Source organism: Chiloscyllium punctatum, chromosome 39 (assembly GCF_047496795.1).
Source record: "Chiloscyllium punctatum isolate Juve2018m chromosome 39, sChiPun1.3, whole genome shotgun sequence".
NCBI lineage: Eukaryota > Metazoa > Chordata > Chondrichthyes > Orectolobiformes > Hemiscylliidae > Chiloscyllium > Chiloscyllium punctatum.
This window is the reverse complement of record NC_092777.1, coordinates 68,405,488-68,417,908: the sequence shown is the minus strand read 5'-3', so window position 1 is coordinate 68,417,908 and position 12,421 is coordinate 68,405,488. Positions and strand designations below refer to the sequence as shown.

Genomic DNA, 12,421 nt, shown 5'->3' with positions numbered 1-12,421 from the left:
GAGGAGAAAGAAAGAGAATACAAACTTGGAATTCTCTAATTAAGCGAATGTAAAATTAAAATTTTAGATCCATAAAACAGAACAGGACAAAGCTGAATTATGGGAGTACAGGAGAATTCGGGGGGGGGGGGGGGGGGGGGGCGCGGTGGAGAAGGGACAGAAGAAAGGAGTGGAAGGGGAAACGAAGGGATGTAAGTAATACAAAAGGAAACACCAAAGGATTTTAGAAGCATACACACATTAGAATTGGGGTCAACGGAAGATGAGGCTGATCAGAGAGCACATGAGATCTTCTAGTGGAGGCAGAGGGCATTGTGATCACAATGTATTGGTCTTCATGGAGGATGCTGCCAATGTGATGGGAAAGGTGGCCAAGGAAGACTGATTGGGGTGTGACCACCTTTTTATAGACAAAATAAGCAATGAATGTTCGTGATGCAAGGTCACACTATAGCTAGAACTAGTAAATATTTTGTGTTACAGGATAAGATTTCGGGGATTAACTCTGTTTAGAACAGCATGCTCTTCCTTCAATAATATCACAAGATATGTATCCGGATGAGCTTGTTCTCTGTTCAAAGGTTTGTTCAAAATGCATCATGTCAACAATGCAAAACTCTCTCTGCCTGGATCAAGTCCTAGGCTTTGTGACAAGTTGTGAAATGGCCTTGGAGAACAAAGCAAGAGTTTTGTTTAGTTTATATGTCCATCGCACCGTTGTGGTTTTCTGACTGATGTTCTCCTGTTGATGCTGAAGCAACAAAGCTCATTGTTATAAACCATTGAAGCACATCATTCTAACATTCTCTGTTCTCCATAATCATCTTTTGTTGGTGTCTTTACTCATCTGAGCTACAGGTTTTGTTACCTTTTCACGATGCTGGTTCATTTTAATATGTAAAAGTAAAGTTGCCCTAGTCTTACAAGACCAAAGGGCTGCTCTCTCATCAGAGAGACAACTGATGGTGGTTTAACCAAGAAAATCCTCATGGTAACCTCAGCCAGTGTGGGAATTGAACCCACACTGATGACATCACATTGCGCTGAAAATCTGCCTTTTTTTTACCTAGAATTACCTGTTCACTAATTGATGGTGCTATAGTCTATCATCCCATATACTTGGCACATACATCATATACAGACTCCAACGATAACTAGGTAGTTTGACTGATCCTGCTTCAGCCAGACTAAAGTTGATATCAACACTGCTATTTTTAACAATACCCCTGATTCTGGGCAGTAAAAGTCTGGTCTGTTTCAATATTTAACATGGATAAGTAATACATTTGCTCAAAGTGAAACCAAACTGGTGTTGTTTGTCTATTCCCATGCTCCATAGACACAGCTTCCTGGGAGAACTGTAATCAAATGTTATTCTATACTCTTACAAGTTTTGTCAGCAGACATCAACTCTTTACATTGGGGAAACTCTTTCTAAAGAAATGGAAAGTCAGAAGTCACACCTGATGAAGGAGCAGTGCTCCGAAAGCTTGTGATTTCAAATAAACCTGTTGGACTATAACCTGGTGTCATGTGACTTCTGACTTCCAACACTGGCACCTCCACATTAAAGAAACACGTTTCCTAAGAGTGGAATATAGCATCCATATCCGAGAGACACTTCAAATTGCCCTTGTGTTTCTCAGCAGAATGCAGTCAAGACATACTTCAATAACGGAACATTATCCTCATGTTTTTCAATGAATGACCTTTGATGGAAGCCTTCTATATCTAAATCCTATTGTCACAGAATGATACCAGGATACTAGATACAAGGAAAGATAAGAGGAATTGGGCTTATTCTCCTTGGAGCAGAGAAGATTAAGAGGTGATCTTATTAAGGTATTCAAAATTATGAGCGATTTTGACAGGGTAAAGAAGAGCATTCTGTTTCAACTAACTGGTATATCAGTAACTAAGGGTCACAATTTTAAGACTGTCAGCAAGAGAGCTCAAACTCAGATGAGAAGTATCTTCTTTAATCACAGAGTTGTTAGGATTTGCAATCTGCTGCCTGGGAGAGTGGGGGAGGGGAAATCCACTGGAGGTTTCAAAAGAGAACTGGATATATATTTAGAAATGAAAAGGAGGCTCTATGGAGATAAGACAGATGATTGGAGTAAGCTGGGTAGCTCATTTGGGGGCCAGTACAGGTACGATGGACTGAAAGGTCTCCTTTTGTAAAATTCTACCATTCTAGCGTTTAAAGAAAAAAATACACAAGTCCATCACTACCTTCTTCACCAGCCCTCTGAGGGAAAAGACTTAGAACATAGAACATAGAACATTACAGTGCAGTACAGGCCCTTTGGCCCTCGTTATTGAGCCGACCTGTCATACTAATCTGAAGCCCATCTAACCTACACTATTCCATGTACATCCATATGCATGTCCAATGACGACTTAAATGCACTTAAACTTGGCGAGTCTACTACTGTTGCAGGCAAAGCATTCCACGCCCCTACTACTCTCTGAGTAAAGAAACTACCTCTGACATCTGTCCTATATCTATCACCCTTCAATTTAAAATATGCCCCCTCGTGCTCGCCGTCACCATTCTTGGAAAAAGGCTCTCCCTGTCCACCCTATCTAACCCTCTGATTATCTTATATGTCTCTATTAAGTCACCTCTCAACCTCCTTCTCTCTAACGAAAACAGCCTCAAGTCCCTCAGCCTTTCCTCATAAGACATTCCTTCCATACCAGGCAACATCCTAGTAAATCTCCTCTGCACCCTGTCCAAAGCTTCCACATCCTTCTTATAATGCGGTGACCAGGACTGTACACAATATTCCAAGTGCGGCCGCACCAGAGCTTTGTACAGCTGCAGCATGACCTCATGGTTCCGGAACTCAATCCCTCTATTAATAAAAGCTAAAACACTGTATGCCTTCTTAACAACCCTGTCAACCTGGGTGGCAACTTTCAAGGATCTGTGTACATGGACACCGAGATCTCTCTGCTCATCTACACTACCAAGAATCTTACCATTAGCCCAGTACTTTGCATTCTGGTTTGGTCACCTTCTCAAAGAACTCAATAAGGTTTGTGAGGCACGACGTACCTTCACAAAACCGTGCTGACTGTCCCTGATCAAATTATTCTTTTCTAGATGATTATAAATCCTATCTCTTATAACCTTTTCCAACACTTTACCAACAACTGAAGTAAGGCTCACTGGTCTATAATTACCAGAGTTGTCTCAACTCCCCTTCTTGAACAGGGGAACATTTGCTATCCTCCAGTCTTCTGGCACTATTCCTGTAGACAATGATGATTTAAAGATCAATGCCAAAGCCTCCCTGGCTTCCCAGAGGATCATAAGATAAATCCCATCTGACCCAGGGGACTTATCTATTTTCACACTCTGCAGAATTTCTAATTCTAATACCTCTGCCTTGTGAACCTCAATCACACCGAGTCTAGTAGCCTGTACCTCAGTAATCTCCTCGACAACATTGTCGCTTTCTAGAGTGAATACTGTCAAAATATTCATTCAGTGCTTCCCCTATCTCCTCTGACTCCACACACAACTTCCCACTACTGTCCTTGATTGGCCCTAATCTTACTCTCATCATTCTTTTATTCCTTAAATACCTATAGAAAGCCTTAGGGTTTACCCTGATCCTATCCGCCAACAACTTCTCATGTCTCCTCCTGGCTCTTCTGAGCTCTCTCTTTAGGTCTTTCCTAGTTACCTTGTAACCTTCAAGCGCCCTAACTGAGCCTTCACATCACATCCTAATATAAGCCTTCTTCTTTCTCTTGACCAGAGATCCCACTTCCTTTTTAAACCACGGCTCCCACGCTCTACAGCTTCCTCCCTGCCTGACAGGTACATACTTATCGAGGACACACAGGAGCTTTTCCTTGAATAAGCTCCACATTTCTAATGTGCCCCTCCCTGCAGTTTCCTTCCCCATCCTATGCTTCCTAAATCTTGTCTAATTGCATCGTAATTGCCTTTCCCCCAGCTGTAACTCTTGTCCAGTGGTATACCCCTGTCCCTTTCTATAACTAAAGTAAACATAAAAGAATTGTGATCGCTATCACCAAAGTGCTCACCCAATTCCAAGTCTAACACCTGGCCGGGCTCATTACCCAGTACAAAATCTAATGTGGCTTTGCCCCTTGTTGGCCTGTCTCCATACTGTGTCAGGAAGCCCTCCTGCACACACTGGACAAAAACTGACTCCTTTAGAGTACTCATAGTATAGTGTTCCCAGTCAATATTTGGAAAGTTGAAGTCCCCCATGACAACTACCCTGTCTCTCTCACTCCTATCGAGGATCATCTTTGCTATCCTTTCCTCTACATCTCTGGTACTATTTGGAGGGCTATAGAAAACTTCCAACAGGGTGACCTCTCCTTTGCTGTTTCTAACCTCGGCCCATACTACCTCAGTTGACGAGTCCCCAAACATCCTTTCTGAAACTGTAATACTGTCCTTGACCAACAATGCCACATCTCTCCCTCTTTTACCATCTTCTCTGTTCTTACTGAAACATCTAAACCCTGGGTTCTGGATTAGTGGTGCTGGAAGAGCACAGCAGTTCAGGCAGCATCTGAGGAGCAGTAAAATCGACGTTTTGGGCAAAAGCCCTTCATCAGGAATACAGGCAGAGAGCCTGAAGGGTGGAGAGATAAACTAGAGGAGGGTGGGGCTGGGGAGAAAGGAGCATAGAGTACAATAGGTGAGTGGGGGAGGGGATGAAGGTGATAGGTCGGTGGGGGGGGGGGGGGGGGGGAGTGGGGAGGGTGAAGTGGATAGGTGGAAAAGAAGATAGGCTGGTAGGACAAGTCATGGGGACAGTGCTGAGCTGGAAGTTTGGAACTGGGGTGAGGTGGGGGAAGGGGAAATAAGGAAACTTTTGAAGTCCACATTGATGCCCTAGGGTTGAAGTGTTCTGAGGCGGAAGATGAGGCATTCTTCCTCCAGGTGTCTAGTGGTGAGGGAGCGGGGGTGAAGGAGGCCCAGGACCTCCATGTCCTCGGCAGAGTGGGAGTGGGAGTTGAAATGGTGGGTCACAGGGCGGTGTAGTTGGTTGGTGCGGGTGTCCCAGAGATGTTTCCTAAAGTGCTCTGCGAGTGGGCGTCCAGTCTCCCCAATGTAGTGGAGGCTGCATTGGGAGCAATGGATACAATAAATGATATCGGTGGATGTGCAGGTGAAACTTTGATGGATGTGGAAGGCTCCTTTAGGGCCAATAAACAGTTCTTCTTGTGTATGAGAAAAGAAATTCTGTCAAAACCAGAATAAATTATTTGCCTCTGTGTTGCAGTCTTCCCTGGGTATTTTACTGTGCCTAGTTGAACAGTTTCTCTACACAGTAACACCCACCTTTCCAAATTTCCAAACCCAGCTGGAGCTGTTAATCAAGCATTGTTCACAAAATCATTTTTTTGTACCTTCCCCACCGATATTTATGATCAAGACTGCCCTTCCTTATCCTGCGTTAGAGTTTTTCACATCTGCCTAGTTTTATTTCCCTTTACCAATAGCAAGACATGACAGATATCCATCATCTACAGCCCACATTCAGCACCAAGGAGCGAAGGGAAAAGGAGGAGTCTTTCCGCACAGTGTTGGGGCTCCTGCCATTTAATACCCACCCCCCAAAAAATCCTCTATCTTCCAGAGGGCAGCATTACCTTGTCAACCCCTTCCTTGTTGGTCTCGGTGTTCTTGCGGAGTTGCAGTAGGTTCCACATATCTTGCACAGACTTGCCATGTTTCTTGCTGCTCTCCAGTAGCTCCAAGCCAGTGGGCAGCCTGCTCAGTTCCTGCACTTGCTGCTGCACATCCCGCAGCTTCTCCTCCAGCTGTAGGTATGGCCCCCGACTCCTGGTCGCACGGGGCTCCGGCCTCAGCAGTTGTTGCTGCTGCTGTAGGGTCTGGGGGCTGCTGTCCAGCGGGTCTCTGCCTGTATTGTCCAGCAGCTTGAAGAGCTCGGGTTGCTCGGTCTGGACATGCTGGATGTCCAGGGTCTTGAGGATAGCGTGCAGCAGGGAGTGGAGCGCCAGGAAGTTGACCATCCCGGGCTCGGGGTGGCTGATGGACAAATTGGCCAAATCAAAGAGGCTGATGGTGACCGACATGTCGCCGCAGGGAGGGCCGCTCTCCGGACACTGCTGCCCGCTGCGGCTCCGAGTGAGCGGCCAGTGGCCGGAGCCCGGGACCGGGGCCGGAGCCGGAGACACCGCTCCCCTGGACACGCCCCTTCCATAGCAACCGTCACTAGGGACCATTGTTACCAGACGGCGCAGCCAATCCAGCGGCAGCAAGCACTCCATTGGATAAGGAACATGTCATTCACAATGCACTGACCAATAACAGCAAGCCGCTGACTGTTACCCAGCAACAGGGGACGCGAAGGGAAGTCAATGAGAGGGACAGAGACAGACTGAGGGGAAGGAGGGAGAGGGGGAGGGGGGGGAGGAGGGAGAGGGGGAGGGGGGGGAGGAGGGAGAGGGGGAGGGGGGGGAGGAGGGAGAGGGGGAGGGGGGGGAGGAGGGAGAGGGGAGGGGGGGGAGGAGGGAGAGGGGGAGGAGGAGGAGGAGGAGGGAGAGGGAGAGGGGGAGGAGGAGGAGGGAGAGGGAGAGGGGGAGGAGGAGGGAGAGGGAGAGGGGGAGGAGGAGGGAGAGGGAGAGGGGGAGGGAGGAGGGAGGAGGGAGAGGGAGAGGGGGAGGGAGGAGGGAGAGGGAGGGGGGGGGGAGGAGGGAGAGGGGGGGGGGGGAGGAGGGAGAGGGAGGGGGGGGGGAGGAGGGAGAGGGAGGGGGGGGGAGGAGGGAGAGGGAGGGGGGGGGAGGAGGGAGAGGGAGGGGGGGGGAGGAGGGAGAGGGAGGGGGGGGGAGGAGGGAGAGGGAGGGGGGGGGAGGAGGGAGAGGAGGGGGGGGGAGGAGGGAGAGGGAGGGGGGGGGAAGGAGGGAGAGGGAGGGGGGGGAGGAGGGAGAGGGAGGGGGGGGGAGGAGGGAGAGGGAGGGGGGGAGGAGGGGGAGGGAGGGGGAGGGAGGGGAGGGAGGAGGGAGAGGGGGGGGGGGAGGAGGAGGAGAGGGAGGGGGGGGAGGAGGGAGAGGGAGGGGGGGAGGAGGGAGAGGGAGGGGGGGGAGGAGGGAGAGGGAGGGGGGGGAGGAGGGAGAGGGAGGGGGGGGAGGAGGGAGAGGGGGGGGGGGAGGAGGGAGAGGGAGGGGGAGAGAGAGGGAGGGGGAGAGGGAGGGAGGGGGGGGGGGGGAGGGAGGGGAGAGGGGGGAGGGAGGGGAGAGGGGGGAGGGAGGGGGAGAGGGGGGAGGCAGGGGAGAGGGGGGAGGCGGGGGAGAGGGGGGAGGCGGGGAGAGGGGGGAGGCGGGGGAGAGGGGGGAGGCGGGGGAGAGGGGGGAGGCGGGGGAGAGGGGGGAGGCGGGGGAGAGGGGGGAGGCGGGGGAGAGGGGGGAGGCGGGGGGAGGGGGGGGAGGCGGGGAGGGGGGGGAGGGGGGGGAGGGGGGGGAGGGGGGGAGGGGGGGAGGGGGGGAGGGGGGGGGGAGGGGGGGGAGGGGGGGAGGGGGGGAGGGGGGGAGGCGGGGGAGAGGGGGGAGGGGGGGGAGGGGGGGAGGGGAGGGGGGGAGGGGAGGGGGGAGGGGGGGGGAGGGGGGGAGGAGGGGGGGAGGGGGGGGAGGGGGGGGAGGGGGAGGGGGGGAGGGGGGGAGGGGGGGGAGGGGAGGGGGGGGGGGGGGAGAGGGGGGGGAGGGGGAGGGGGAGGGGGGGAGGAGGCGGAGGGGGCGGGGGAGGGGCGAGGGAGGGGGGGAGAGGAGGAGTGGGGAGGGGGGGGAGGCGGGGGGAGCGAGGGGGCGGGTGGGAGGGGCGGAGGGGGGCGGACGACGGGGAGGCGCGTGGGGCGAAGGAGTGGAGGGCGGGGGGAGCTGGGAGGCGGCGGGGGGGAGAAGCGAGGGGGGGGAGAAGGTGGGGGCGGGAGTGGGGGACCGGGGGGGGAGGGGGCGGAGGGGGTGGGGGGGGCAGAGGGGGGGAGAAGTGGGCGGGGGAAGACGGGGGGCCGGGGGGGAGGAGGGGGGCCGGGAAGGGTGGGGGGCCGTGAGGGGGGCGGAGGGGGGAGAGGGGGCTGAGGGCCGGGGAGGGGAGGGGCAGGAGGGAGAGACAGGGAAGGCAGAGGGGGGGAGAGGGAAAGAGGGTCGAGAGGGGGAATGGGGGGGAGGAGGGGGAATGGGGGGGGCGGAGGGGGAATGGGGGGGAAGGAGGGGGATGGGGAAGGGGGGGGAAGGGGAAGGAGGGGGAGAGACAGGGAAAGGAAGGGGGCGGGGGAGAGGGAAAGGGAAAGAGGGGGGAGGAAAGAAGGGGAGGGGGAGGAAAGAAGGGGGGCTGGGAAGAGGGGGCCATGGGGGGAAGAGGGGAATGGGGGGAAGAGGGGGAATGGGGGGGGAGGCGGTGTGAGGGGCAGGGGAGAGGGAAGGAGGGGCAGGGGGAGAGGGAAGGAGGGGCAGGGGGAGAGGGAAGGAGGGGCAGGGGGAGAGGGAAGGAGGGCAGGGGGAGAGGGAAGGAGGGGCAGGGGGAGAGGGAAGGAGGGGCAGGGGGAGAGGGAAGGAGGGGCAGGGGGAGAGGGAAGGAGGGGCAGGGGGAGAGGGAAGGAGGGGCAGGGGGAGAGGGAAGGAGGGGCAGGGGGAGAGGGAAGGAGGGGCAGGGGGAGAGGGAAGGAGGGGCAGGGGGAGAGGGAAGGAGGGGCAGGGGGAGAGGAAGGAGGGGCAGGGGGAGAGAGAAGGAGGGGCAGGGGAGAGAGAAGGAGGGCAGGGGAGAGAGAAGGAGGGAGAGGGGGAGAGGGAAGGAGGGGAAAGGGAGAGGGGAGGAGGGGGACAGACAGGGAAGGAAGAAGGGAGGGGGTAGAGGGAAGTAAAGACGGAGGGAGAGAGAGGAAAGGAGAGGAGGAGCAAAGAGAAATGGGGGAATAGTCTCGGAGGGAGGGAGGGAGGGAGGGAGGGAGGAGAGTGAATGTCCAAAAGGTGATCGAGTGGGGGAGGTGGTAGGACTGCAGGGTCGGAGGAGCTGCTGAGTGACTGGAGTGACCAGAAGGAAGGTGAATAACAACCTTCGTGTTACACATGGAGTCAGTAAGATAATGGGGCAAAATCAGTACGGGAATTTCAAACTAAGAATTCAGTCACATTTGGAATCAGACAGAGGGAAGGTACAAAATGCTGCTCACAGACACCAGTAAACGCTGCAGGAGCAAGCACTAACTGTCAAAACTAGGCGAGCAATGTCGTTCCTGTAATTTATCAGTTTCTGCAAAAACCCATCTGGTTCACGAAGGTTCTTCGGACAGGCAAATTTGGTGGCTTAACCCAGTCTGACATATTTGTGACTCCAAATCAGAGTGGTTTACTCTTAACTGTTCCCAGATAATCAAGGAATTTTATTTACTCATAGGACATAGACGTATCTGGCTGTTTCAGAATTTATTTCCTGTCCTTGTCGCCCGTGAGCTGATTTCCCGAACCGCTGCAGACCATGTGCTGTAGGTTGACCCACAATATCATTAGGGAGGGAATTTCAGGATTTTCACCCAGGAACAGTGATATACTTCCAATTCAGGATGGGAAGTGGCTTGAATGGGGACTTGCAGATGGTGGATTGCCCACGTACCTGCTTCTCGTAGCCTCCTAGACGGAAGTAATCGCAGGTTGTAAGTTTGTTCGGTGAGCTGGTGGGTTTGTTTTCAAATGCTTTTCCACCATGCCAGGTAACATCATCAGTAAGCTTCTAGTAAAGACTGGGTGTTCTGTCCCATTGGTGTATCTTGGTTTGTTGGGGTGGGTGATATCATTTCCAAATTGGTTTCTGAGAGGTTGGTAAATTGGGTTCAAATGTTATTAATGGAGATCTGGCTTGAATGCTCAGCCTGTTGGAATTGCCGTGCATGTCTTGGTTTAGCCTGTCCCAGGAGTGATGCATTGTCCCAGTCAAACTGGTACCCCCTCTTCGTCTGTGCACATAGATACTAGTGATAGTTGATCATGTCTTGTGGTGGCTGGTTGGTGCTCATGTATCCTCATGCTTAGACTGTTTATTTGCCATTGGTGCAAGACAGGAGATAAAACACCATTGTCTTGGGTGATAGATCAGAGGGGAGGGTGGAACGGATAGGTGGGAAGTAAGATTGCAAGAGAGTGGTGCTGGAAAAGCGCAGCAGGTCAGGCAGCATCGGACTAGCAGGAAAATCTATGTTTCAGGCAAAAGCCGAAGGAAGATGGGCAGATTGGACAATTGAAGAGAGCAGTGTCGAGTTGGAAGGTTGGATCTGGGATAAGGTGGGGGGGAGGGGAGGTCAGTAAACTGGTGAAATCTACATTGATCCCACTGGGTCCCAAGGTGGAAGATGAGGCGTTCTTCCTCCAGGCATCAGGTGGCTAGAATTTGGCAGTGGAGGTGGCCCAGGACTTGCATGTCCTTAGCTGAGTGGGAGGGAGAGGTGAAGTGTTCAGCCAAGGACAGTGGGGTCGATTGTGCATGTCCTGGAGATGTTCTCTGAAGTGTTCCACAATTTGATGTCCTGTCTCCCCAGTGTAGAGGAAAGCACATCAAGAGGAAGGGACACAGTAGATGAGGTGTTTGGATGTGCAGGAAAATCTCTGCCGGATGTGGAAGAATCCTTTGGGGCCTTGGATGGAGGTGAGGCGGGGGGAGGAATGTGTGGGTGCACATTTTACACCTCTTGAGGTGGCAGGGGAAGGTGCCGGGAGTGGATGGTAGGTTGGTGGGGGGTGTGTGGCCCTAACGAGGGAGTTGCGGAGGGAATGGTCTCTGTGGAACACAGATAGGGGTGGGAGGGGAAATATCTCTCTGCCGGTGGGGTCTGACTGTAGGTGGCGGAAGTGCACAGGATGATGCATTCTACCCTAGAGCTGGGGGCGGGGGTGAAGAGGAGAGAAAAGAGTTGAGGATCAGGGGGGTTCTGTCCTTATTGCAATTGGAGGGGTGGGTTCAAGGGCAGAGGTGTGACAAGTGGAGGAGATGTGTTGATAGGCATTGTTTATCACATGGGAGGGGAAATTGCAGTCCTTGATGTAAGAGGCCATCTGGGATGTTCTGGAGTGGAATTGCTTCTCCTGGGAGAAGGAATTGGGAGTAAGGGATAGCACGATTACAGGAGGGGTATGGGAGGACTGTAGTCCAGGTAACTGTGGGAGTCAATGGGTTTGAAGAAGCTATCTACGTTGAGTCAGTTGCCAGAAATGCATACAGTTCTGGGCACCACATTACCAAAAAAGGATGAGGCGGCTTTGGAGAGGGTGCAGAGAAGGTTTACAAGGATGTTGCCTGGTATGGAAGGTGCTAGCGATGAAGAGAGGTTGAGTAGGTTAGGATTGTTTTCATTAGAAAAAAGGAGATTGAGGGGGGACCTAATTGAGGTCTACAAAATCATGAAGGGTACAGACAGGGTCGATAGAGATAAGCTTTTTGCCCCAGGGTGAGGGATTCAATAACAAGAAGTCATGCTTTGAAGGTGTGGGGTGAAAACTTTAAGGGAGATACACGTGGCAAGTACTTCAGAGAGTGGTGGGCGTTTGGAACATGTTGCCAGCACAGGTGGTAGGGGCAGGCACGGTAGATTCATTTAAGATGTGTCTGGACAGATGCATGAGTAGATGGGGAGCAGAGGGATACAGATGCTTAGGAATTGGGCGATAGGTTTAGACAGTAGATTTGGATCAGCTCAGGCTTGGAGGGCCCAAGGACTGTAAATTTTCTTTGTACTTTAAAATGGAGATGGAGAGGTCCAGGAAGGGGAGGGAGGTGTCCAAGATGGTCCAGGTGAACTGGAGGTCAAGGTGGAAGATGTTCGTGAAGTTGATGAACTGTTCAACCTCCTTGTGGGAGCATGAGGTAATGCCAATACAGTCATCGAGGTAGCTGAGGAAAAGGTGGGTATGGTGCCAGTGTAGCTGCGGACGATAAGACTGTTCCACGTATCTGAAGAGGCAGGCATAGCTGGGGGCCATGAGGGTGCCCATTGCTATCCCTTTGGTCTGAAGGATGTGGGAGGATTTGAAGGAGAAGTTGTTGAGGGTGAGGACCAGTTCAGCCAATCAAATGAGTGCATTGGTGGAAGGGTATTGGTTGGGTTGGTGGGAGAGAAAGAAATGCCATAGTGGATGGATGTATACAAGGACTGGATGTTCATGGTGAAGGGGAGGGCTTTGTGGGGCTGGGGAACTGAAAGTCATGGAGGAGGTGGAGGGAATGGGTGGTGTCCCAAATGAATGTGAGAGATCCTGGACAAAGGGGGACAGGATGGTGTGAAGTTGGGCAGAGATAAGTTTGGTAGGGCAGGATGGATTGTCTGGGGCAATCAGGCTTGTGAATTTTGGATAAGGAGCTAGAACCAGGTGCTGCAGGGCTCCCAAACTATGGGGTTGGAAGTTGTTGGTGGGAGCT

The 12,421-nt window shown here is 53.0% G+C and overlaps 1 protein-coding gene across 2 annotated transcripts in view; it reads right to left on the bottom strand.

The window, feature by feature from the left end:
• LOC140464178 (glutamine-rich protein 2-like) overlaps positions 1-6,316 on the bottom strand; it is a 114,374-nt gene extending 108,058 nt beyond the window's left edge. For both annotated transcript variants that reach the window (XM_072559009.1, XM_072559011.1), the window contains exon 1: positions 5,653-6,316. In XM_072559009.1, the coding sequence (XP_072415110.1) occupies positions 5,653-6,294 (642 nt within the window). In that variant the 5' untranslated portion in view covers positions 6,295-6,316. The remainder of the gene's footprint in view (positions 1-5,652) is intronic.
• Positions 6,317-12,421: the final 6,105 nt, after the last annotated feature.